General features: G+C 40.8%; 2 protein-coding genes across 2 annotated transcripts; both read left to right on the top strand.

The window, feature by feature from the left end:
* The first annotated feature begins 11,742 nt into the window (after positions 1–11,742).
* LOC115207583 (red-sensitive opsin-2) lies at positions 11,743–16,457 on the top strand. Its single transcript, XM_029774797.1, has 6 exons — positions 11,743–11,929; positions 13,385–13,681; positions 13,886–14,054; positions 14,136–14,301; positions 14,439–14,678; positions 15,709–16,457. Exons 1-6 carry the CDS (start codon positions 11,839–11,841, stop codon positions 15,805–15,807), a joined length of 1,062 nt encoding a protein of 353 aa, XP_029630657.1. The 5' UTR covers positions 11,743–11,838; the 3' UTR covers positions 15,808–16,457.
* A 507-nt stretch (positions 16,458–16,964) lies between these two features.
* Positions 16,965–19,885, top strand: LOC115207582 (red-sensitive opsin). The gene is made up of 7 exons (XM_029774796.1): positions 16,965–17,103; positions 17,220–17,336; positions 17,640–17,936; positions 18,111–18,279; positions 18,369–18,534; positions 18,661–18,900; positions 19,123–19,885. Exons 1-7 carry the CDS (start codon positions 16,980–16,982, stop codon positions 19,219–19,221), a joined length of 1,212 nt encoding a protein of 403 aa, XP_029630656.1. The 5' UTR covers positions 16,965–16,979; the 3' UTR covers positions 19,222–19,885.
* Positions 19,886–27,400: the final 7,515 nt, after the last annotated feature.

Here is a 27,400-nt window from a genome sequence, read left to right as displayed (position 1 = left end):
CTTTCAAGCACACCCTTCTCATTAACCTGTGGTGAGCTTTTCATAATTTTCGATGAACAAATAAAGTTTTATAAGTAAGATGGCTAATGGAAGAGCAAAATGATTGATTATTATTTGTGCCCTGGTCCTATAAGAGCTCTTGGTCACTTCCCACGAGTCGGGTTGTGACAAAAACTCACACTCTCTCTTATGTTTAGTAAATGTATCGTATAGTGTGTGTGTGGCAGGCTTACAATGATGGCAAAAAAATACATTTGAGAGTGCGCTGACCCTGGTGCTAGAGGAGGTATGCAGCTGGAGGTTAAATGTTTGAAAGGGGTACAGTACTATAAAACGTTTGGAAACCACTGCTCTACAGGATCGGTGGGTCCCCCACGGGACAGTTGACCTAACGTAGGCTAATGTAATTAACATGAGGTTGTAAGTAACAAGAACATTTCTTACCGCACTGTCCAATTTACAGTAGCTATTACAGTGAAAGAATACCATACTGTTGTTTGAGGAGAGTGCACAGTTAAGAACTTGAAAATGTATTAATAAACCAATTAGGCACATTTTGGCAGTCTTTATACAAAATGTTGAACGGAAATGCAATGGTTCATTGGATCAGTCTAACACTTTGCACATACACTGCTGCCATCTAGTGGCCAAAATCTACATTGTGCCTGAGCTGGAATAATAAACTCAGCAAAAAAATAAACGTTCCTTTTTCAGGACCCTGTCTTTCAAAGATAATTTGTAAAAATCAAAATAACTTCACAGATCTTCATTGTAAAGGGTTTATAAACGGTTTCCCATGCTTGTTCAATGAACCATAAACAATTAATGAATATGCACCTGTGGAACGGTTGTTAAGACACTAACAGCTTACAGACGGTAGGAAATTAAGGTCACAGTTATGAAAACTTAGGAAACTAAAGAGAACTTTCTACTGACTCTGAAAAACACCAAAAGAAAGATGCCCAGAGTCCCTGCTCATCTGCGTGAACGTGCCTTAGGCATGCTGCAAGGAGGCATGAGGACTGCAGATGTAGCCAGGGCAATAAATTGCAATGTCCGTAATGTGAGACGCCTAAGACAGCGCTACAGGAAGACAGGACGGACAGCTGATCGTCCTCGCAGTGGCAGACCACGTGTAACAACACCTGCACAGGATCGGTGCATCCAAATATCACACCAGTGGGACAGGTACAGAATGGCAACAGCAACTGCCCGAGTTACACCAGTGCTCAGACTGTCCGCAATAGGCTGAGAGAGGCTGGACTGAGGGCTTGTAGGCCTGTTGTAAGGGAGGTCCTCACCAGACATCACCGGCAACAACGTCGCCTATGGGCACAAACCCATCGTCGCTGTACCAGACAGGACTGGCAAAAAGTGCTCTTCACTGACGAGTTGTGGTTTTGTCTCACCAGGGGTGATGGTCGGATTCACATTTGGAGGTGGAGGGTCCGTCATGATTTGGGGCGGTGTGTCACAGCATCATCGGACTGAGCTTGTTGTCATTGCAGGCAATCTCAATGCTGTGCGTTACAGGGAAGACATCCTCCTCCCTCATGTGGTACCCTTCCTGCAGGCTCACCCTGACATGACCCTCCAGCATGACAATTCCACCAGCCATACTGCTCGTTCTGTGCATGATTTCCTACCAGACAGGAATGTCAGTGTTCTGCCATGGCCAGTGAAGAGCCCGGATCTCAATCCCATTGAGCACGTCTGGGACCAAATGACGACATTTAAAAAAGTTCCAGAGTCGCAAGAATAGGTGCATTGAAACTGCCTCGGGCCATAGAGACAGACCCCAAAGTTTCTGTCCGATAGCTCATTCAAGGACCCCGTAGCAACGCCCGGAATATGTGGATTTTCAGCACCAATTAAGGTCGCTGCTCGGGCACCGAATGACCTATCGAGCCAAAACTCGGGATTCGGGGTCGCCTCAGCTAGGCCTACACATAATGTCAGAACTGGATCCGCAGCTAGAACGTAACTACATGTTTTATGTTTTTATTATGGTTTAAACAGAAGGTGCTGTGAATTTTGGGGCTGCTCTGAAATTTGTGATAGTTGGCTTCTAAACAAGTTGGAAAAGTGGGTGTGGTGTCAGTTTGTATCAGTTTGGCGTCAGAATGATATCTAATTGACTGATGTACGGTGACTTGCTGACTGACTTGCTGGCTGACTTCCATTTGCAATATGTTTAAACAGTTAGACCATCACCAAATTGACATTCTGAAATCAACACCAACGAGCGATGGAGAGGAACCAGAATCCCTGCCCGGCCATCCTGATTTCATCGGGCCAGTCAATTTCGCATTCCTGCAGTATTTTCGAGCATGTCAAATTCGTGATGGTAAATGCCCATTGAAACATGTTGCAAATGGACAGCTGTGTACCTGGTGATTGGAATGGGTTACCAGGAGCACATTTTAAAAATGTTTTTTAATGCCTTTAGGGGGAGCAAGGGGTCTACGGTTGGGTAGGGAGCACCCCTCCCACCCGTGCCCATCCAATAGGGGGCGTCCCTGGTCATTTTGGACATTTTTCAAAAAATCGTTAAAAACGACATAGTCCCACTTCTCTCATGTCACCATGGAGCGATGGAGAGGAACCACTATCACTACCCGGCCATCCCGAGTTCATTGGGCCAGTCAATTTTGTATTTCTGCAGTATTTTTAGCATGTAAAATTCGTTATGGTAAATGCCCATTGAAACATATTGCAAATGGACAGCCGTGCACCTGGTGATTGGAATGGGTTACCAGGAGCACATTTTTAAAATGGTTTTTAATGCCTTTGGGGTGAGCAAGGGGTCTACGGTTGGGTAGGGAGCACCACCCACCCGTACCCATCCAATAGGTGGCGCCCCTGGTCATTTTGGACGTTTTTAAAAAATCATTAAAAAACAAAAGTCCCACTTCTCCATCATCATACATGACAAATAGACCATCTAGGTTGGCTTAGCATAGTGCTATATATCATTTGGGCAGTATAAATGCCATTTGGACATGGTTCACTGACTTTTGACTTCGACTTTTTACTTCCTATGATATCATATTGCAAATGGACAAAACATCCTGATTTGGCACTTTCAATACTTTCATATTGCATTTGGACATTTCTTATGGCATTTGTCAATGGTTCACTGACTTTTGACTTCGACTTTTGACTTCCTATGAAATCATATTGCAAATGGACAAAACATATGCCTTATGGACAAGTAAAAAAAAAGACAATTAAATATGACAAAGGTATGTTCATACAGTTGTTATACATGTATAATTGACAAAATAATTGAAAGAATTTCAAAAAACGGTCCAGAAAGCACTTTTTTACAGAATGAGCAGCAGCTACGTTTGGCTACATTAGCGGAATTCCCGCGAGAGAGTAAAGGTTAATGTGATAGGATGTTAATTATTTGACATTGTGTTGTTATTTTGCTGAACACTAGATGGTTTAATTTTATTTTTGGCAGTGAAACGAGGCTACTCAGTGGGGGAAAAAAACTCACCTAAATGTATTGCATTTTTACATTTTTGTCATTTTAGCAGACGCTCTTATCCAGAGCAACTTACAGTAGTGAATGCATACATCGTACTGGCCCCCCGTGGGAATCGAACCCACAACCCTGGCGTTGCAAACACCATTGCAAACACCATGCTCTACCAACTGAGCCACAGGGAGGCCAGTTGGAAAATATAAATGGACTGTTTGAAAATGTGAAGATTTTTTTTTTTACTAAAAAAATATAATAATATATATATATATACAGTTGAAGTCGGAAGTTTACATACACCTTAGCCAAATACATTTAAACTCAGTTTTTCACAATTCCTGACATTTAATCCCAGTAAAAATTCCCTGTTTTAGGTCAGTTAGAATCACCACTTTATTTTAAGAATGTGAAATGTCAGAATAATAGTAGAGAGAATGATTTATTTCAGCTTTTATTTCTTTCATTACATTCCCAGTGGGTCAGAAGTTTACATACACTCAATTAGTATTTGGTAGCATTGCTTTAAATTGTTTAACTTGGGTCAAATGTTTCAGGTAGCCAACCACAAGCTTCCCACAATAAGTTGGGTGAATTTTGGCCCATTCCTCCTGACAGAGCTGGTGTAACTGAGTCAGGTGTGTAGGCCTCCTTGCTCGCACACACTTTTCAATTCTGCCCACAAATTTTCTATGGGATTGAGGTCAGGGCTTTGTGATGGCCACTCCAATGCCTTAACTTTGTTGTCCTTAAGCCCTTTTGCCACAACTTTGGAAGTACGCTTGGGGTCATTGTCCATTTGGAAGACCCATTTGCGACCAAGTTTAAACTTTCTGACTGATGTCTTGAGATGTTGCTTCAATATATCCACATCATTTTTCTTCCTCATGATGCCATCTACTTTGTGAAGTGCACCAGTCCCTCCTGCAGCAAATTCACCCCCACAACATGATGCTGCCACCCCCGTGCTTCACGGTTGGGATGATGTTCTTCGGCTTGCAAGCTTCCCCCTTTTTCCTCCAAACATAACGATGGTCATTATGGCCAAACAGTCCTATTTTTGTTTCATCAGACCAGAGTACATTTCTCCAAAAAGTACGATCTTTGTTGCCATGTGCAGTTGCAAACCATAGTCTGGCTTTCTTATGGCGGTTTTTGAGTAGTGGCTTCTTCCTTGCTGAACGGCCTTTCAAATCAAATCAAATCAAATGTATTTATATAGCCCTTCGTATATCAGCTGAAATCTCAAAGTGCTGTACAGAAACCCAGCCTAAAACCCCAAACAGCAAGCAATGCATGTGAAAGAAACATGGTGGCTAGGAAAAACTCCCTAGGAAAAACTCCCTAGAAAGGCCAAAAACCTAGAAAGAAACCTAGAGAGGAACCAGGCTATGAGGGGTGGCCAGTCCTCTTCTGGCTGTGCCGGGTGGATATTATAACAGAACATGGTCAAGATGTTAAAATGTTCATAAATGACCAGCATGGTCAAATAATAATAATCATAGTAGTTGTCGAGGGTGCAACAAGCACGTCCGGTGAACAGGTCAGGGTTCCGTAGCCGCAGGCAGAACAGTGGGAACTGGAGCAGCAGCATGGCCAGGTGGACTGGGGACAGCAAGGAGTCATCATGCCAGGTAGTCCCGAGGCATGGTCCTAGGGCTCAGGTCCTCCGAGAGAAAGAAAGAAAGAGAGAAAGAGAGAATTAGAGAGAGCATATTTAAATTCACACAGGACACCGGATAAGACAAGAGAATACTCCAGATGTAACAGACTGACCCTAGCCCCCCGACACATAAACTACTGCAGCATAAATACTGGAGGCTGAGACAGGAGGGATCAGAAGACACTGTGGCCCCATCCGATGATACCCCCGGACAGGGCCAAACAGGCAGGATATAACCCCACCCACTTTGCCAAAGCACAGCCCCCACACCACTAGAGGGATGTCTACAACCACCAACTTACCGTCCGAAGACAAGGCCGAGTATAGCCCACAAAGATCTCCGCCATGGCACAACCCAAGGGGGGGCGCCAACCCAGACAGGAAGACCACGTCAGTGACCCAACCCACTCAAGTGACGCACCCCTCCCATGGATGGCATGGAAGAACACCAGTAAGTCAGTGACTCAGCCCTGTAATAGGGTTAGAGGCAGAGAATCCCAGTGGAAAGAGGGGAACCGGCAAGGCAGAGACAGCAAGGGCGGTTCGTTGCTCCAGCCTTTCCGTTCACCTTCACACTCCTGGGCCAGACTATACTTAATCATAGGACCTACTGAAGAGATAAGTCTTCAGTAAAGACTTAAAGGTTGAGACTGAGTCTGCGTCTCTCACATGGGTAGGCAGACCATTCCATAAAAATGGAGCTCTATAGGAGAATTCCCTACCTCCAGCCGTTTGCTTAGAAATTCTAGGGACAATTAGGAGGCCTGCGTCTTGTGACCGTAGCGTACGTGTAGGTATGTACGGCAGGACCAAATCGGAAAGATAGGTAGGAGCAAGCCCATGTAATGCTTTGTAGGTTAGCAGTAAAACCTTGAAATCAGCCCTTGCCTTAACAGGAAGCCAGTGTAGGGAGGCTAGCACTGGAGTAATATGATCACATTTTTTGGTTCTAGTCAGGATTCTAGCAGCCGTATTTAGCACTAACTGAAGTTTGTTTAGTGCTTTATCCGGGTAGCCGGAAAGTAGAGCATTGCAGTAGTCCAGCCTAGAAGTAACAAAAGCATGGATTAATTTTTCTGCGTCATTTTTGGACAGAAAGTTTCTGATTTTTGCAATGTTACGTAGATGGAAAAAAGCTGTCCTTGAAACAGTCTTGATATGTTCTTCAAAAGAAAGATCAGGGTCCAGAGTAACACCGAGGTCCTTCACAGTTTTATTTGAGACGACTGTACAACCATCCAGATTAATTGTCAGATTCAACAGAAGATCTCTTTGTTTCTTGGGACCTAGAACAAGCATCTCTGTTTTGTCCGAGTTTAAAAGTAGAAAGTTTGCAGCCATCCACTTCCTTATGTCTGAAACAAAGGCTTCTAGCGAGGGCAATTTTGGGGCTTCACCATGTTTCATTGAAATGTACAGCTGTGTGTCGTCCGCATAGCAGTGAAATTTAACATTATGTTTTCGAATGACATCCTCAAGAGGTAAAATATATAGTGAAAACAATAGTGGTCCTAAAACGGAACCTTGAGGAACACCGAAATTTACAATTGATTTGTCAGAGGACAAACCATTCACAGAGACAAACTGATATCTTTCCGACAGATAAGATCTAAACCAGGCCAGAACTTGTCCATGTAGACCAATTTGGGTTTCCAATCTCTCCAAAAGAATGTGGTGATCAATGGTATCAAAAGCAGCACTAAGATCTATGAGCACGAGGACAGATGCAGAGCCTCGGTCTGACGTCATTAAAAGGTAATTTACCACCTTCACAAGTGCAGTCTCAGTGCTATGATGGGGTCTAAAACCAGACTGAAGCGTTTCGTATACATTGTTTGTCTTCAGGAAGGCAGTGAGTTGCTGTGCAACAGCTTTTTAATTTTTTTTTGAGAGGAATGGAAGATTCGATATAGGCCGATAGTTTTTATAATTTCTGGGTCAAGATTCGGCTTTTTCAAGAGAGGCTTTATTACTGCCACTTTTAGTGAGCTTGGTACACATCCTGTGGATAGAGAGCCGTTTATTATGTTCAACATAGGAGGGCCAAGCACAGGAAGCAGCTCTTTCAGTAGTTTAGTTGGAATAGGGTCCAGTATGCAGCTTGAGGGTTTGGAGGCCATGATTATTTTCGTCATTGTGTCAAGAGATATAGTACTAAAACAATTTAGTGTCTCCCTTGATCCTAGGTCCTGGCAGAGTTGTGCAGACTCAGGACAATGGAGCTTTGGAGGAATACCCAGATTTAAAGAGGAGTCCGTAATTTGCTTTCTAATGATCATGATCTTTTCCTCAAAGAAGTTCATAAATGTATTACTGCTGAAGTGAAAGCCATCCTCCATTTGCGAATGCTGCTTTTTAGTTAGCTTTGCGACAGTATCAAAAATAAATTTCGGATTGTTCTTATTTTCCTCAATTAAGTTGGAAAAATAGGATGATCGAGCAGCAGTGAGGGCTCTTCGATACTGCATGGTACTGTCTTTCCAAGCTAGTCGGAAGACTTCCAGTTTGGTGTGGCGCCATTTCCGTTCCAATTTTCTGGAAGCTTGCTTCAGAGCTCGTGTATTTTCTGTATACCAGGGAGCTAGTTTCTTATGACAGATGTTTTTAATTTTTAGGGGTGCAACTGCATCTAGGGTATTAAGTTCCTCGGTTAGGTGGTTAACTGATTTTTGTCCTCTGACGTCCTTGGGTAGGCAGAGGGAGTCTGGAAGGGCATCAAGGAATCTTTGGGTTGTCTGAGAATTTATAGCACGACTTTTAATGCTCCTTGGTTGGGGTCTGAGCAGATTATTTGTTGCAATTGTAAACGCAATAAAATGGTTATGTCGATATAGGACTTGTTTTACTGTGGATATAGATATTTTTGTACCTGTTTCCTCCAGCATCTTCACAAGGGCCTTTGCAGTTGTTCTGGGATTGATTTGCACTTTTCACACCAAAGTACGTTCATTTCTAGGAGACAGAACGCGTCTCCTTCCTGAGCGGTAAGACGGCTGCGTGGTCCCATGGTATTTATACTTGCATACTATCTTTTGTACAGATGAACGTGGTACCTTCAGGCATTTGGAAATTGCTCCCAAGGATGAATCAGACTTGTGGAGGTCTACAATTTTTTTTCTGAGGTCTTGGCTGATTTCTTTTGATTTTCCCATGATGTCAAGCAAAAAGGCACTGAGTTTGAAGGTAGACCTTGGAATACATCAATAGGTACACCTCCAATTGACTCAAATGATGTCAATTAGCCTATCAGAAGCTTCTAATGCCATGACATAATTTTCCAAGCTGTTTAAAGGCACAGTCAACTTAGTGTATGTAAACTTCTGACCCACTGGAATTGTGAAACAGTGAATTACAAGTGAAATAATCTGTCTGTAAACAAATGTTGGAAAAATTACTTGTGTCATGCACAAAGTAGATGTCCTAACCGACTTGCCAATGCTATAGCTTGTTAACAAGACTTGAACTGTATATATATATATATATATTTAATATACTGTATATATATATATATATATATATTAAATGTGAATCACATTTTATTTGGTGTAACAGTGTAGGTTCCGTCCCTCTCTTCGCCCCAACCCGGGCTCGAACCAGGGACCCTTGCACACATCAACAACTGACACCCCACGAAGCATCGTTACCCATCGCGCCACAAAAGCCACGGCCCTTGCAACGCAAGGAGAAACCCTACTTCAAGTCTCAGAGCGAGTGACGTCACCGATTGAAACGCTATTAGCGCGCACCACCGCTAACTAACTAGCCATTTCACATCAGTTACACTCACCCCCCCTTTGACCTCCTCCTTTTCCGCAGCAACCAATGATCCGGGTCACGGCACCAATGTAACAGTGTAGGTTCCGTCCCTCTCTTCGCCCCAGCCCGGGCTCGAACCAGGGACCCTTGCACACATCAACAACTGACACCCCACGAAGCATCGTTACCCATCGCGCCACAAAAGCCGCGGCCCTTGTAACGCAAGGGGAAACCCTACTTCAAGTCTCAGAGCGAGTGACGTCACCGATTGAAACGCTATTAGCGCGCACCACCGCTAACTAACTAGCCATTTCACATCGGTTACACTGGCATACCCCCGACTGCATTGCGCGTACCCCAGTTTGGGAATTCCTGCTGTAGAGGTTAACCGCTAGGCTGTCTGCCACCCTAAGCAGACAGCATTACCTGTTAAACCATTATCTTCATGCTTCCTTTACAGTAAAAAAATCTTGGTGTGGTCTGCACTTTAATTACTCTTAGTCCTTAATTACTTAATTAGTCCTTATCAGCTCTCAGTCCTTAAATAAAGATTTGCATGCAGCCACAGGTGTGTAGACTACAGTATAGATTTCAAGAGGCAAGAAGATAGGATCATACATCCCTCATTAGGTATATATTGTTAAGGGATAAAATAGTCTATGTTTAGCCTAATAAATGAGGCTATTTAAATTCTATTATGATGAAAGAAAAAGAAAAATACACTTTTTTTTATTATGTAAGCTACTGCAGAATCTGTATTTTTTTGAAATTACAAATAATATATATAGATATATACCTTGATATAGATGGTTATGGAGGATATTCCTTCCTTCCAGGACAACAACAACAACAGTGAAACAACAACAACACAATGATTCTAAATAATTATAGTTATTCATAAATGAATATACTAAATAAAACAATAACAACAAATTAGGCTATGACAGCAATAGTAATACCAGTAATAACACCAAAAGTAGGCTAAGTTATTATTATTAAAATAACAAAGTGACATGAAGGAAATTAAATCATGAAATAGTGTAAAATGTATTTTTTTATTTTACCTTTATTTAACTAGGCAAGTCAGTTAAGAACATGTTCTTATTTTCAATGACGGCCTAGGAACAGTGGATTAACTGCCTTGTTCAGGGGCAGAACGACAGATTTTTACCTTGTCTGTTCGGGGATTCAATCTTCTAACCTTTCGGTCACTAGTCCAACGCTCTATCCACTAGGCTACCTGCCACCCCAAATGAATTCAAGGCCACACAAATACAATTTGCAACTCTTGTATATATCACACAACTAACATGATTAAAAGTCAATTCATTCACAGTATATTCCTGTACATTAGTCATTCAATACCAAAATCCCAATTTACACAAGAGCATTATTTTCTTGAAGAAAATCCGAGTTCTGCTATTAGTGAACTTTTACCAATCATGAATAGTTCAAAACTAGCGGAATTCTAGACTTACCCTCGAAGCAATGCAGCATTTTACAGAGGAGCACGATTAGGAGATTGCAGGTAGGCTTTATAAGAATGGGACTAGGCTACGATCAAAGCCAAGTTCCTTCAATTGAATGGTTCAGTTGTGCTATAGCCTAAAACATTTTGCGCATAAAAGGAGGATCATCTGTCAACCATCAAACAGTCAAACAGTTAAGAATAGTGAAAATAGAACCAAAAGACAGCACATAAAACAAAACACTGAGAGAGAGGTAACACGTCAACAGACTGTTCTCGCACATCAACATGTTTGCTGGCTCCATCCTCCACTATTCTTGGAGATCTTCTCAAGGCTGTTAGTTAAACGTCACATTCAACAGCTGTAGGAAATGGAAAAAGATACCAGGAGTTAAATAAAACCCTTAATTTAACCTTCAGGTTTACTACTGTCAGGGATTAAACTTGACTCCCTTCAGGTTTTTGGATAAACCCTGCTTCCCCAAAATGAACCATCAATCAGGAGAGATTAGGGCGTTTCTGACTGCACTCCTGTCAATACTAATTAGACTTTCATAGGTTAAGTCCTGCAGAACCCCACTTGTCCGAATAAGCTGCTTTAGTCAGAAGACAAATCCGTCTAACCCAGATATCAGATAACTGGCCCACTTGGCATGTTACATATAATAGGCCTAATAATGTTTAGGGTGGCATTCTTTATCACTATACTGTACATCCAACAGTTTAACTACAAAAATGTACTTCTAAAGAGATATTGATTTTAATAAAGTCAGTGTTTCCGATGCATTTCAGATGCACTTTTGTCATCAGTCATCATTCATTGAAATATGATGGATATGAGGTATTGTCAATCTGTAGAGTGATAGAGTGATGGGGCTCTCCCCCCCAATGTGGAAAATAGCAGATGAAATGAAATAAAGCATCTGGGACAGCCAAAAAGGCTTTTCTTTTTTTACTTATCAACCATTCCAGCTTCAATAGGGCCTTGTGGGCCTTCATGGCCTGTTGGCACCTGGATTTCTCTCGACACTATTTTTCCTGTTGAAGTGTAGTCAGTCATCATACATATTTCTCTTAGACAACTTTTAATTTTTATAAGTTACACATTTTAAACCTCTTACCCTAATGCCATTCAACTGACCAATCTGGGCCTCAGTTACAGCAGCATGGCATTTAAATTACTTTTAACCTTCTCTGCCACCAAAGCCCTCTCAGACAAGATTATGGGCCTCTGAAATCCACCCTACTTAGTTGTTGGTGGTAATTAACAGTTAAGAAAAGACAGTCCAGCCCATGCCATGGTACAAATTATACCATGGCCCCAGTGCCAACCATGCCCTAATTCCTCCAAGGCCATAATCCTTTCAAAAGACCCAAAGGATGGTATATAAAGCCTAGGATAGTTGAGAAGCATGGCTTGGACTTCAGCAGTCAACTTCAGAAACTCCTGTTAAGCAGTCCAGGATGGCAGAGCTAGGAGTGTTTGCTGCCAGGCGGCACGACGATACAACGAGAGAATCAGGTTTCGCCTACACCAACAGCAATAACACCAAAGGTACAGTACATCTTGTTCAGTGTAGCGCCTCAGGGTGACATCATTTGGTAGAACTATTGAAAGAGCCTAATTCTGTGTATTCCCCCAAAAGATTGGAGTTATTATAAATTTACAGAGAGTAATGGTGTCCTTTTTAAATTAAATTGATGTTACTGAAGGTCTTTTGTTGCAGTGTAGTTCTCTCATACGTTATTTCACAAACAGCAGACATACCATTTGTAACTGGCATTAGCAGTATGCACAATGATACAACCAATACATTGAATAATTTGTGTCAGGACAGTGTTTTTCTTGGTCATAACTTTTGATGCACACATTCTGTTCAAAATGTTTGTTTACTGTCCACATATGACCAGTGGTGGAAAAAGTACCCAATTGTCATACTTGAGTAAAAGTAAAGATACCTTAAGAGAAAATGATTCAAGTAAAAGTGAAAGTCACCCAGTAAAAATCTACTTGAGTAAAAGTCTAAAAGTATTTGGTTTTAAATCTACTTAAGTATCAAAAGTAAATGTAATTGGTAAAATATACTTAAGTCTAAAAAGTAAAAGTATGGATCATTTCAAATTTCTTATATTAAAACAAAACAGACGGCATGATTTTCTTGTTTTTAACATAGTCAGGGGCACACTCCAACACTCACCTATAATTTACAAACTAAGCGTTTGTGTTTAGTGAGTCCGCCAGATCAGAGGCAGTGTCACGTCCTGGCCAGTATAAGGTTAATTGTTTTGTAGTTTGGTCAGGACGTGGCAGAGGGTATTTGTTTTATGTGGTTCAGGGTGGTGTGTTTTGTTAAAAGGGTGTTTGATTTAGTAATTCCGGGTTTTGGTTTATGTTTAGGTATTTCTATGTGGAGTCTAGTGAGTGTATGTCTATGTTTGGCCTTTGATTGAGAGTCCCATATAGTAGGGTGTGTTTGTGTTTGGCATTTGTGGGTGATTGTTCTGTGTTTAGCGTAAGTAAGCCTAACAGGACTGTCAGTTTATCGTTCGGTTTCTTGTTTGTTGTTTTGTATTCTTGTTGATTTAATTAAATGTTCAAAATGAACAACTGCACACCTGCTGCGTATTGGTCTACCTTTTCCGATGACGATTTCGCATTATCGTCAGAAGACGAAGATATTTGTGACAGGCAGTAGGGATGACCAGGCATGTTCTCTTGATAAGCGTGTGAATATGACAATTTTTCTGTCCTGTTAAGCATTCAAAATGTAACGAGTACTTTTGGGTGTCAGGGAAAATGTATGGAGTAAAAAGTATATTATTTGCTTTAGGAACGTAGTGGAGTAAAAGTTGAAACAAATATAAATAGTAAAGTAAAGTACAGATACCCCAAAAAACAACTTAAGTAGTACTTTAAAGTATTTTTACTTAAGTACATTACACCACTGCATATGACTATATCAATAAGTCAGGAATTTATATAACATTTTTATCTCTTCTTCTTTTGCAGATCCTTTTGAGGGCCCCAACTACCACATTGCTCCAAGATGGGTGTACAATCTCTCAACACTTTGGATGATCTTTGTGGTCATCGCCTCAGTCTTCACCAATGGCCTGGTACTGGTGGCCACTGCAAAATTCAAGAAGCTCCAACACCCTCTCAACTGGATCTTGGTCAACCTTGCTATTGCTGACATTGGAGAAACACTTTTGGCAAGCACCATCAGCGTTTGCAACCAGATTTTTGGCTACTTCATTCTGGGACATCCAATGTGTGTCTTTGAGGGATACACTGTTTCTGTGTGTGGTAAGAGGCTCCTCAGTTTTACAAATATTTGAATTGTATTTATTGTACCAGTAATATGTGGAAATTGTAAATTAATGTACAGAGAAATTGATCGACACAAAATGCTCCCTATAGTCATTTCCTTGGTGCATGTTATTACGGTGCTGTGTTTTCACATAGAATTAGAGTGTCTCTAACTTTCAGTACAACTATTCCCCTGCACAGGTATTGCTGCTCTGTGGTCCCTGGCTGTCATCTCCTGGGAGAGATGGGTGGTGGTGTGCAAGCCCTTTGGAAATGTCAAGTTTGATGGCAAATGGGCCATGGGAGGCATTATCTTCTCCTGGGTCTGGGCTGCTTTCTGGTGTGCCCCCCCCATCTTTGGCTGGAGCAGGTGGGATTTTTCTCTTTTTATTTCACTGATTTGTGAAAAACTCAATTGTTCAAAATCTCACTATCTCTCTCCCTCCACCAGGTACTGGCCTCATGGCCTGAAGACTTCCTGCGGACCTGACGTGTTCGGAGGCAATGAGGATCCTGGAGTCAAGTCCTACATGATTACTCTCATGATTACATGCTGTTTCTTCCCCCTGTTCGTGATCATCTCCTGCTACATTTTCGTGTGGCTAGCCATTCGTGCTGTAAGTGATATTTTAAATATACTATACTGTAGCAAGCAACTATGTTGTTAAATACAGCAATGGCCAAGCGTACCTTTTGAAAAGGCATATTAAAAGGTTAAATCTAACCATTTGATATTCCTTCTGAATGACCACAGGTTGCTGCGCAGCAGAAAGACTCTGAGTCAACACAGAAGGCCGAGAAGGAAGTGTCCAGGATGGTTGTTGTCATGATTATAGCTTTCTGTGTATGCTGGGGACCTTATACCTGCTTTGCCTGCTTTGCTGCGGCTAACCCTGGGTATGCTTTCCACCCTCTGGCTGCTGCACTGCCTGCCTACTTTGCCAAAAGCGCCACCATCTACAATCCAGTTATCTATGTCTTCATGAACAGACAGGTAAGTGTGTTAGTCTGATAGCTACATGAACACTGAACAAAAATGGACCCTAATATCTTGATTTCACACGACTAACCCTAACCCTGTTGGACACAGATACCTTAAAAGAAATGCAGGAGCGTGGATCAGAAAACCAGTCAGTATCTGGTGTTCACCATTTGCGTCATGCAGCGCAACATATCTGCTTCGCATAGAGTTGATCGGGTTGTTGATTGTGGAATGTTGTACCACTCCTCTTCAATGGCTTTGTGAAGTTACTGGATATTGTACATGTCGACAGGCATGCAGATAAACTTCCTTGAGGTTTCTGACAGTTTGTGCAGAAATTCTTTGGTTGTGCAAACCCACAGTTTCATCAGCTGTCTAGGTGGCTGTTCTCAGATGATCCTGCAGGTGAAGAAGCTGGATGTGGAGGTCCTGGGCTGGCGTGGTTACATGAGGTTCGTGGTTGTGAGGCCAGTTGGACATACTGCCAAATTCTCTAAAAGGAGGTTGGAGGTGTCTTATGGTAGAGAAATGAACATTACATTCTCTAGCAACAGCTCTGGTGGACATTCCTGCAGTCAGAATGACAATTGCATGCTCCTTCAAAACTTGAGATATCTGTGGCATTGTGTTGTGTGAAAAAACTGCACATTTTAGTGGCCTTTTATTGTCCCCAGCACAAGGTGCACCTGTGTAATCACAATGCTGTTTAATCAGCTTCCAGATATGCCATACCTGTCAGGTGGATGGATAATCTTAACAAAGGGTGAAATGCTCACTAACAGATGTAAACACATTTCTGCACAAAATGTAACAGAAATAAGCTTTTGTGGATATGGACAACATTTCTGGGATTTTTATTTCAGAAACATGGGAAACATGGGACCAACAGTTTACATGTTACTTTTATATTTTGGTTAAGTATATTTTGACCCATTAATAATAAAGTGTTAACAAAGGAATTACAGTATGTCTACCTAAATGTAGACGTACTGTATATTTTGAAGCTCTTTCCTCATGTTCCATTCTTATTCTCTCTCCCCAGTTCCGTTCTTGCATCATGCAGCTCTTTGGCAAGGCGGAAGATGATGGCTCTGAAGTGTCTACATCAAAAACAGAGGTTTCCTCTGTGGCACCTGCTTAACCCCAGACAATGGCGTACCTCTTGGAAACAAATCGTTCTATGGAGATTTTCAGAATGGGACTTTTCAAATGTACAGTACATCCTCTTGTGTTTCTTAAAGAAATAATTTCCCACAACTTTTCAGGAGATTATTAAGCTTTACCTCATACAGGTGCAATGTTTGTAAAATCATTACCCACAAAAACTAAATTGCTATGAACCACCCCTTGGAGCTTTTCCAATCCATGGTCTTCAATTAAACAAGCTGAGAGTTGTGTGGCAATTGATATGCATACTATAGTTATTTGGTACATTATGGGAATATGTGTATATACTACTACTATCAATGTCTGTCCAAGTGGCAATAATATGTTGGCGTATTGGAAGGCATTCCCTTCACTCTGCAGTTGCTAAACTAGACAGCATCACAGCTAAGGAAAACTGAAATGAACTGCCAATGGAAATCTGATAACTCAAAATGATGTGAACAATGTATGGTTTGAAAACCCCTTACTTTTAAAGTAATTTATGAGCTAAACATGTTCTAATCTTCTTGCAAATTAAAATTTTTTTTTTAAAAAAATATAGTATAAGAGAATTGTGTATACAATGTATTTAACAATGTTTTTTTTCTGATTGAAATAAATGTCATGCATGCAGCAAAATGAAAATACCCTCTGGACTCACTTTCAATTTTTATTCACTGCTCCATGTTATCAATGATTGTTTAAAGACCAAACTCACATGACACACCCAATATAAACTGTCTGGTAAAGCGGATAGGATAGAGATTATCTCCCCAATCTGGCTAAAGGCCGAAGTGATCCACTTTCCTCATGATTGTTTTGTATTTACATGAGGAAAAGCTAGAACATAGAATTAAATCAATGTCTGATTATCCCCTCAAATAATACTTCCCTGTTTACTTTGTTATAGTAAAAACATTCATATTGTCAAAATGCGTTTTCTTTATTTACAAGTAATAAGAACAATTGAAGTCAACTATTTTCTCTTTTAAACATGAAGAGGATAAGGAATTTCACCTGAATGCTGAATTACGTGACAACAAAAGCACTTCTTATCCAAGAAGGATTAACCTTAAATTCAAACCTTGGCTTCAGTTCGACTTGCTGGCATAACTGAAGTTCTTTTTGGTGTGTGTGTGTGTGTTAGTTCTTAATCTCGATGACAACATGGCTGGTATAAAACCCCACAGATTGGGGTACACCATCTTGTGGGTTGCTAACACCACAACAGGTGATCAGCAAGACAAGATAACAGAAGCCAACCACAAGACAGAGAAAAAGCGACCAACAGGTAAAGGCAAAAAACATAACTATGGCAACAAACAACTGGCAAGGCAAATATTTTACAACAATTCGATGACTGAAATGGAAATGATATGTTGTCTTCTTTGTTTGTATATTCTTCAGATACTTTCTCAGAAATGGCAGAAAGGTGGGGAAGTGCTGCTTATGCAGCCAGGCGACAAAACCAAGATACAACGAGAGAATCTTCCTTCACCTTCACCAACAGCAATAACACCAAAGGTGAGAGAGCAACTACATCTTCCTTGATTGAAACTTCCAATTCATATATTTTCTTTTCTTTAAATCATGAGGTTATGTTAACTGTATTTAGTAATATTTTTCTGGAAGTTATATACAACATAGACGGTATAAGTAAAATTGCACTTTATACGTATAATTTGAATGAATTAATATAATTTATGTAATTTGCATAATTTTTGCATTTTAATTGATAATCTAAAAAGCATGTAGATCATTTAACCAGGCACTTGAACCTGTCATTTTCTCCTTCTTAGAAAAATAATTTTGTCTGTTTTATCTCAGATCCTTTTGAGGGCCCCAACTACCACATTGCTCCAAGATGGGTGTACAATCTCTCAACACTTTGGATGATCATAGTGGTCATCCTCTCAGTCTTCACTAATGGCCTGGTACTGGTGGCCACTGCAAAATTCAAGAAGCTCCAACACCCTCTCAACTGGATCTTGGTCAACCTTGCTATTGCTGACATTGGAGAAACACTTTTGGCAAGCACCATCAGCGTTTGCAACCAGTTTTTTGGCTACTTCATTCTGGGACATCCAATGTGTGTCTTTGAGGGATACACTGTTTCTGTGTGTGGTAAGATGCAGTTTTACATGGACTATAATATTATCTAATATTTAACAAGAAAATTATAAATTGCTACACGGTGCTGAGAAAGAGTAATTGTCAGATGCTAGAACACCGTAGCATAGTGACAGTAATCAGAATTTCTCTTTTGTCTAATTTACAGTATATGTATATATTATGCAGGTATTGCTGCTCTGTGGTCCCTGGCTGTCATCTCTTGGGAGAGATGGGTGGTGGTGTGCAAACCTTTTGGAAGTGTCAAGTTTGATGCCAAATGGGCCATGGGAGGCATTATCTTCTCCTGGGTCTGGGCTGCTTTCTGGTGTGCCCCCCCCATCTTTGGCTGGAGCAGGTGTGAATTTCTCTTCTTATTTCACTGAGGATTCAAGTTCAAAAGATTAAATTATTTAAAACATTTCTTTATCTCTCTCCCTCCACCAGGTACTGGCCTCATGGCCTGAAGACTTCCTGCGGACCTGATGTGTTCGGAGGCAATGAGGATCCTGGAGTCAAGTCCTACATGATTACTCTCATGATTACATGCTGCTTCTTCCCCCTGTTCGTGATCATCTTCTGCTACATTTTCGTGTGGCTAGCCATTCGTGCTGTAAGTGATATTTTAAATAAGCAAGCAACTATGTTGTTAAATACAGTAATGGTCAAGCGTACCTTTTGAAAAGGCATATTAAAAGGTTAAATCTAACCATTTCATATTCCTTCTGAATGACCACAGGTTGCTGCGCAGCAGAAAGACTCTGAGTCAACACAGAAGGCCGAGAAGGAAGTGTCCAGGATGGTTGTTGTCATGATTATAGCTTACTGTGTATGCTGGGGACCTTATACCTGCTTTGCCTGCTTTGCTGCGGCTAACCCTGGGTATGCTTTCCACCCTCTGGCTGCTGCAATTCCTGCCTACTTTGCGAAGAGCGCCACCATCTACAATCCAGTTATATATGTCTTCATGAACAGACAGGTAAGTCTTAACAGGATTCTCAGACACTGTTTTTTTATCTTACGGATTTTATGTACCAAAGCTCTAACAATACAAATATTTCTAAATGTTTCACAATTGCCTTTCTTGTGAAGTACATTTTTTTTATTTTAAAAAACATCAGCTGACAATGTGTTCGCTCAATTTCGAGATAGACATATAATTTGAAAGTCTTCTTATGTTTAATTATTCCTTTCTCTCCAGTTCCGTACTTGCATCATGCAGCTCTTTGGAAAGGCAGAAGATGATGGCACTGAAGTGTCTACATCAAAAACAGAGGTTTCCTCTGTGGCACCTGCATAAGCCCAAGACAACGTTGTACCTCTTGGAAACAAATCGTGAACGTTCTGAGGAGATTTTCCAAATGGGACTTTTCAAATGTACAGTACATCCTCTTGTTTTCCTTAAACAAATATTCTCCCACAACTTTTCAGGAGATTATTAAGCTTTACCTCATACAGGTGCAATTTGTGTAAAAACATTACCCACAAAACTAAAGTGCTATGAACCACCCCTTGGAGCTTTTTTAATCCACGGTCTTTGATTAAACAAGCAGAGAGTTGTGTGGTAATTGATATGCATATTATTGCTATTTGAGTGGTACATTATGGGAATATGTATATACTACTACTACTATCAATGTCTGTCCAAGTGGCAAGAAAAAGTTTGCTTCTTGTAAGGCATTCTCTTCACTCTGCAGTGGCTAAACTAGACAGCATCACAGCTAAGGAAAACTGAAATTAACTGCCAATGGAAATCTAATCATCTCAAAATGATGTGAACAATGTATGGTTTGAAAACCCCTTACTTTTAAAGTAACTTATGAGGTAAACATTTTGTATCCCTCTTGCAAATAAAAAAAACAAAAAAATAATAAAACTAGTAAATAGATACTTGTGTATACAATGTATTTAACAATGTTTTTTCTGATTAAAATACATTTCATGCATGCAGCAAAATGAAAATACCCTCTGGTCTCACTTTCTATGTTTATACACTATTCATTCAATTTTTATTCACTGCTCCCTGTTATCAATGATTGTTTAAAGACCAAACTCACATGACACACCCAATATAAACTGTCTGGTAAAGCGGATAGGATAGAGATTATCTCCCCAATCAGGCTAAAGGCCGAAGTGATCCACTTTCCTCATGATTGTTTTGTATTTACATGAGGAAAAGCTAGAACATAGAATTAAGTAAATTAAATCAATGTCTGATTATCCCCCTCAAAGAATACTTCCCTGTTTACTTTTTTATAGTAAAATAATTGTAATTGTCAAAATGCGTTTTCTTTATGTACAAGTAATTAGAATCATTTTTAAATCAACTATTTACTTTTTTAAGCATGAAGAGGATAAGCAATTTCACCTGAATGCTGAGTAACATGACCCCAAAAGCACTTCTTATCCAAGAAGGATTAACCTTAAATTCAAACATTGGATTCAGTTCTTCCGGGTCAGCATAACTTAAGTTTGTGTGTGTGTGTGTGTGTGTGTGTGTGTGTGTGTGTGTGTGTGTGTGTGTGTATGTGTGTGTGTGTGTGTGTGTGTGTGTGTGTCTGACCATTTCTGATTTAGATTCATCTTGATGACAACATGGCTGGTATAAAACCCCACAGATTGGGGTACACCATCTTGTTGGTTGCTTGTTGGTTGCTAACAGAGCAAGAAAAGACAAGAGAAGCCAAACTGCAAGATAGAGAAAAAGCGACCAACAGGTAAAGGCAAAAAACAAAACTGTGGTAACAAACAACTGGCAAGGCAAATATTTTAGAAGAATTCAATGACTGAAATGTAAATAATTTTGTTGTCATCTTGATTTGCATATTCTGCAGAGGATTGGAGAAGTGCTGCTTTTGCAGCCAGGCAACATAACCAAGAGACAATTAAATAATCTTCCTTCACCTACAACAACAGCAATAAAACCAAAGGTGGGAGAGGACGAGAAACTACAGTAATGGCCAAGTTAACCTTTTGAAAAGGCATATTACAGGGTAAAATCGAACCCTTTAAAATTCCTTCCGAATGACCATACTGTAGGTTGCCATGCAGCAGAAAGACTGAGTCAACACAGAAGGCTCAGGAGGAAGTGTCCAGGATGGTTGTTGCCATGATTATAGCTTACTGTGTATGCTAGGGACCTTATACCTGCTGCCTGCAACCTGGACTCAGGGTATACGTAACATTTTAAATGAAAATTCGTGACACTCAAATGAGTATGATATGTTACATTTGGTATGGTATGTATTAATTTGTGGATGTCCAGCATCCATTTCATATGATATGTTACGAATTACAATTCGTATGATATGTTACGAATTACAATTTGTTCAAAATGTTAACAATTTGCGATACCAATGATATTAAGTTACAAATTCCAATGTTAGCTAGGTGGCTAGGTGGCTAACGTTAGCTGGCCTAGGGATTAGGGGTTAAAGGGAAATTTCACCCTGGCTCTGCCACAGCATATAGTCATTACTATATTAACAACATTACGTTTTGTCCTAAACATCAAAATGATCCAAACCACAAGCTAGAATTTGCGCATTTTCATTTCACTGTTAGAATTGGGAAGTTTTGACTTCTTGTGTTTTCGTCTGCTCATAGTGAACAACAAATTCCGGCATTCATAATGAATACAGCTACCGCCGGTAGGTAGATGGGGCGTGTCCACAAACGTGAGTGACGGTGTTGTTTACTTTGAAATGAACAACACAGTAATCTCAGAACTTCTCCAGGCACATTTTTTGGGGAACATTTGTTTTTCACTAACGTTTGTCATCATGTCCATGTGGTGTTCTGTGCCTGGCTGTGTAAATTACAAACATGCACGAAAACAGGTTATCTTTCACCCTTCTGCCTACCAGAGATCTACCCCGTTGCCGCCAGTGGATTGCGGCTATCAAGAATGATGCTTATGATGACCAAAGACTATCAGAGGGATTTTCAGGGTGAACTGATGGGTAATCCATTTCGACGACAGCTGAGAAGTGATGCGATACCATAGATTTTTTCCTTCACAACAAAACAGAAGATTTTTGATTAGAGGTAATCTAACGTTAGCTAGCTTGCTAGCCTAGCTGGACTAGGTAAATTAGCTAGCTAATGTTTCAGTCCAGTAATGAACTCTGAAAGCATTCAGCTAAATCATATAGCTAGCTATCATTTGGATACACACTGTCAATCCATTTCGCCTATGCCATGGTAGTCACTGCTAGACTGGTAGCTATATTTGCACAGTAAATATGTTTGTTTATTCATTCTATGTTTTACTAACGGTAGCTAACGTACGCTAGCAAATAAGAGTAGCTCAGTCTGGTAGCCATCTATTCCACTTTTGTCTGGAAAACATTCATCATTGCTACCAACTCTAAAAATAGAAATGTTGATATAGCTAACTCACTCTCTGTTTGTGTGTTGGTAGCAATGATGACTGTGTATAAATTGTCTATGAATGATAAGTTGGTTCTAAGCTGACTAGCAATCTTGCTGCCAATGTAGTGACGCTAGCTAGCTAACAGCAAGCTGACAATATTGAAACGTCCATGTTAGGTGTGCTAAGGAAGCCAGTCTAATAGAGATAAATATAATAGTGTGGTGTTTGAATTGTGTATTGTTGTGTATTTTGTTGTAGGGGGTACAGAATATGATTCCACCAGCATGTGCTTCCAACCCTTAGCTATGCACAAAGTACGTTGGCAAAACACAATACAAGCTGACAGCTAAGATAGCTCAATTTACATTAAGCATGGCATGAACATGAATTGTTGCTAATGTTTGTATGGGTTTGTGTTATTGGGATAGAGTTAGCCTGAGGACCACAGAGTACGTTCCAGACCATGTTTTTATTTTTTGAATGTAATTTATTATTTCACCTTTATTTAACCAGGTAGGCAAGTTGAGAACAAGTTCTCATTTGCAACTGCGACCTGGCCAAGATAAAGCAAAGCAGTTCGACACATATAACAACACAGAGTTACACATGGAATAAACAAACATACAATCAATAATACAGTAGAAAACTCTATATACAGCATGTGCAAATGAGGTAGGATAAGAGAGGTAAGGCAATAAATAGGCCATGGTGGCGAAGTAATTACAATATAGCAATTAAACACTGAAATGGTAGAATGTGCAGAAGATGAATGTGCAAGTAGAGATACTGGGGTGCAAAGGAGCAAGATAAATAAATAAATACAGTATGGGGATGAGGTAGATTGGATGGGCTATTTACAGATGAGCTATGTACAGGTGCAGTGATTTGTGAGCTGCTCTGACAGCTGGTGCTTAAAGCTAGTGAGAGAGGTAAGAGTCTCCAGCTTTATTGATTTTTGAAGTTTGTTCCAGTCATTGGCAGCAGAGAACTGGAAGGAGAGGCGGCCAAAGGAATAATTGGCTTTGGGGGTGACCAGTGAGATAAACCTGCTGGAGCGCGTGCTACGGTGACCAGTGAGCTGAGATAAGGCGGGGCTTTACCTAGCAGAGACTTGTAGATGACCTGGAGCCAGTGGGTTTGGCGACTAGTATGAAGCGAGGGCCAGCCAACAAGAGCGTACAGGTCGCAGTGGTGGATAGTATATGGGGCTTTGGTGACAAAACAGATGGCACTGTGATAGACTGCATCCAATTTGTTGAGTAGAGTGTTGGAGGCTATTTTGTAAATGACATCGCCGAAGTCGAGGATTGGTAGGATGGTCAGTTTTACGAGGGTATGTTTGGCAGCATGAGTGAAGGATGCTTTGTTGCGAAATAGGAAGCCGATTCTAGATTTAATTTTGGATGTAATGTGTAATCCATTTAGTCTACCCCTTTTCTCTTTTTACATTTTCTCTTTGTAAAACTGAGGTTATCTGGAGTTCTTCCACAGTGCCCTGCTAAAAAATACCACAAAGCGCTACACAAGCATGAGGGAGCAGACACACCTTGCGGTTATGGAGCACACCAAGATTGTGGAACAGAAACACCAGAAACGGAAAGGTATAAAATCAAGACTACAGTAATGACACAACCACCTCACTCTTCTCTCTGCAGATTCTCAAAACACAACACAAAGACATGTCTACAAGAAGGTGCAGACCTTACAGTGAAATGCTTACTTGCAAGCCATTAAGACCATCAGAATTCAGACAACCCCATCTCTTCAACCAATTTCTGCCCGCACCCGCCCGCCCGACTAGCATCACTACTCTGGACGGTTCTGACTTTGAATATGTGAACAACTGGTTAGACTGTAAACTCTCCTTCCAGACTCCCAGTAAGCATCTCCAATCCCAAATTAAATCTAGAATCGGCTTCCTATTTCACAACAAAGCCTCCTTCACTCACGCCGCCAAACATACCCTCGTAAAACTGACTATCCTACCGATCCTTGACTTCGACGATGTCATTTACAATATAGCCTCCAACACTCTACTCAGCAAACTGGATGTAGTCTATCACAGTGCCATCCGTTTTATCACTAAAGCCCCATATACTACCCACCATTGCGACCTCTATACTCTCGTTGGCTGGCCCTCACTACATATCCGTTGCCAAACCCACTGGCTCCAGGTCATCTATAAGTCTTTGCTAGGTAAAGACACGCCTTATCTCAGCTCACTGGTCACCATAGTGTCGTGTCTTTGGCTATGCCGGATTAAGTGATATGACATGCTAACTTATAAAAGGATTTCTCTGTAATTAATATTACCTGATTAAGCTAATCATGTAAATGTAATTAACTAGAAAGTCGGGGCACCACGGAAGAACGTTTATAGAGCTGTTATCTTCCGAATAAACTCTTAAAATACTTAGTAATATTTTACATCGATAGCAGTCAATATTAACCCTTAACTTATTTTCAGTCTCATAATGAAAGTTGTAAATTCTTGGTTATCTTCACGAACCGTGGCTAACAAGTTGAATCAGCAATACAAAATTGGGTTTAATTATTTATTTACTAAATACCTAACTAATCACACAGAATTACAAATACACAGAATACAATGATGTCATACAGAATTCACCCCTGGTGGACGGAACCTGGTTACACAAAGGAAAGGGGGTTGGGCTTGAATGAAAGAGCGGGAAGATTTAGGAACACAGAAACAGCAGCTATGCTATCGTAAATACATTATCTTATGCATTCTAAATTACCGCCCATTTGGAAAAGGAAAATGCAATAAATATTTACTCAGAGCTGCGCTTCGGTAGATTGGTCGTAGATGCTGGCCGGGTTGGCCAACAGATCTTCCTGTAGTGGAAGAATGTCAATGGTGGTAAATTGGATACGTGGTGGTATCTTCGTCTGGTTGTTAGACTGGATCCGTCGTCCGTCCTTTCCTAGCCCACGTTAGCAGCGGCTAACTCAACGGCTAGGAAGTATCACTTCTGTAGTGAATAAGCCCAAAGTTCATACCAGTTCATACCATAGCTCACGCCGAGGTTGGCTTAGTTGTCATGTGTCCTTCTAACGTAGAGGCTGCAGACCTCCCGTACTGGAACTGGTGAATGTCTTTTCGTCAAAGGCTTATATAGTGGAGAGGGGGGAAGGAGGTGTTTCATTGTTTATAACCCCTGTCTCTTCACAGGGTTGGCCACTGATCGAGCAGGGCACTTTCCTTATGAAAACCCAATTCTCTCATTTGGAAGCTAAAATTACATTTAATCTCCTAACAAACAATTTCAATATCAAACATTTCAATTGCATAACAATTCCATGTGACTCTGATAACTAGAGGGTGTATACTTTCTCAGGTACAGTTTATGTCATCCTGTCATCAATCATAATGTCTCAGATAACAATGAACTGACATACATACTCATTACGTTATCAAGCATATTTCCAACTGGTTGTATTATGTAAATATGGTTCCTTTCCCCATTTGTTTGATGTTCCCAGACTCTCTATATTTAACAGGACAGGAGTCCTTCAGTAGGGTCAGTAAGAGAGGGGAAGGGAGAAAGGTATTTATGGGGGGGGGGTCATAAACCTTACCCACAGGCCAACGTCATGACAGTCCCCCCATGTTGGGTTCAATCTTGCGATTAAACTGCATGTTATAAACCAACATAAAAATGAACGTGGGTTGTCCTGGTTGTGGATCATCGTTGTGGTCCCCATCTGGCGGTCGACCCGGGTAGGGTGTCTGCAAATGAAGAAGTCCGCTCCAAGGCTGGGCAGCAGATGTCCAGTTGGTGGTTGCTATTGCAGTCCCCCCTCTGGTGGTCGACCCGGGTAGGGTCTCTGCAAATGAAGATGTCCGTTCCATGACTCGGCAGCGGATGTCCGGATTGGGATCGCCGTTCCGGACCCGTCGTCTGGTCGTCCAGACTGGAATATCTGTAACTTATGCAGAGGTTAACAATGCACACACACTCATGAAATATATCATTACATTTCCTCCCAAATGAGCGGCGTTGTGGCACTAACTGATGGTTGTATGGGGGAGTTGTTTATGGCTCTATCACTTTCTATGTGCCAAAGAAAATGAAACAAAATTAATGAAAGCATAAACAAAACAAAATAGTTATGCCACCTTAATCATCTAATTGGACTGTATTCTATCTATGTCCATGGTCTTGGCAAAATGACCCTATCATGGCATTGTCTAATGTCATATCTAGGGCTTTCCTAATTTGCGGGGTGGCGCTTAGGGTACTATCCTAAGTTGACAACTATATGATAAGTCTACAGCTGTAAGGCACTAGTTTTGGGCAGTCTACAGGATGACCTATGGACTTCTGGTTAGAAAACTGGGGAGTGCTGTAGAGTCAAAGGCCTAGAAGTAAATGTTCAACTTTACTAAGGCTGGTATTTTGCTTGGACCCTTAAGTGATCCTAGCATAAATCCTAATTGGATGTTCCGTTGTGCATGTGCGTTTATGCTTACACAATCGCGCATGTCAAGGGAAGAAAACCAAGTATCCTGGCAGATTACAACTTGTTCAGAATGAGTCTGACGTAGTCAGGTAATTTTCAGGTCAATGCCTGGAGGTCAGTCAGAATTGGTGTCAAGGGAGTCTGTAGTAGTTTTCTACAAGTCACGGTGTCTTCCACTATTGTAGTGGCGTTAGGTATGAAGTCTATTTCATAGCTATGTTATCCACGGAGGAGCTAACCTCACGACGGAAGTACTCTAAGTATTAGACCAGTCGTACGTGGTGTGATCATGGTTCATGACTTCTAATAACTTTTCTCCTGAACGGAGGGTTCTATTTATTAGTGGCATGTGTTAACCATTGGAAGAGTGCACTGGAGATTCCCTTCCCCGTGTTGCACTCTGATTGACTCCTATGTCGCTATTATCAATAGCAATTTAACTTGTGAGGTTACTAATCCTCTTACTGAGTGTTGCTGGACTGACTGTGGTATTGGTACTGGTATTCAAGGGGTCCAGTTGTCCTACCGATTTATTCTGAAATATCTACCGGAACACATGATTGGAGCATATTACTAGTTGTATTGTAGTTGAACCTACACATGGCAAGGAATGATTATT

Source organism: Salmo trutta, chromosome 14, assembly GCF_901001165.1.
Source record: "Salmo trutta chromosome 14, fSalTru1.1, whole genome shotgun sequence".
Taxonomy (NCBI): domain Eukaryota; kingdom Metazoa; phylum Chordata; class Actinopteri; order Salmoniformes; family Salmonidae; genus Salmo; species Salmo trutta.
Note: the sequence above shows the minus strand (reverse complement) of the source record. Positions and strands in the feature narration are given on the sequence as shown.

What these genes read in the sequence shown, in the direction of transcription:
- LOC115207583 (XM_029774797.1), top strand. Translation starts at nt 11,839, where the DNA reads ATGGCAGAGCTAGGAGTGTTTGCTGCCAGGCGGCACGACGATACAACG. An exon ending in ATACACTGTTTCTGTGTGTG is followed by an intron (nt 13,682 to 13,885) that starts GTAAGAGGCTCC and finishes TCCCCTGCACAG; the next exon opens with GTATTGCTGCTCTGTGGTCC. An exon ending in CCCATCTTTGGCTGGAGCAG is followed by an intron (nt 14,055 to 14,135) that starts GTGGGATTTTTC and finishes TCCCTCCACCAG; the next exon opens with GTACTGGCCTCATGGCCTGA.
- LOC115207582 (XM_029774796.1), top strand. Translation starts at nt 16,980, where the DNA reads ATGGCTGGTATAAAACCCCACAGATTGGGGTACACCATCTTGTGGGTT. An exon ending in TGTGGCTAGCCATTCGTGCT is followed by an intron (nt 18,535 to 18,660) that starts GTAAGTGATATT and finishes GAATGACCACAG; the next exon opens with GTTGCTGCGCAGCAGAAAGA. An exon ending in ATGTCTTCATGAACAGACAG is followed by an intron (nt 18,901 to 19,122) that starts GTAAGTCTTAAC and finishes CTTTCTCTCCAG; the next exon opens with TTCCGTACTTGCATCATGCA.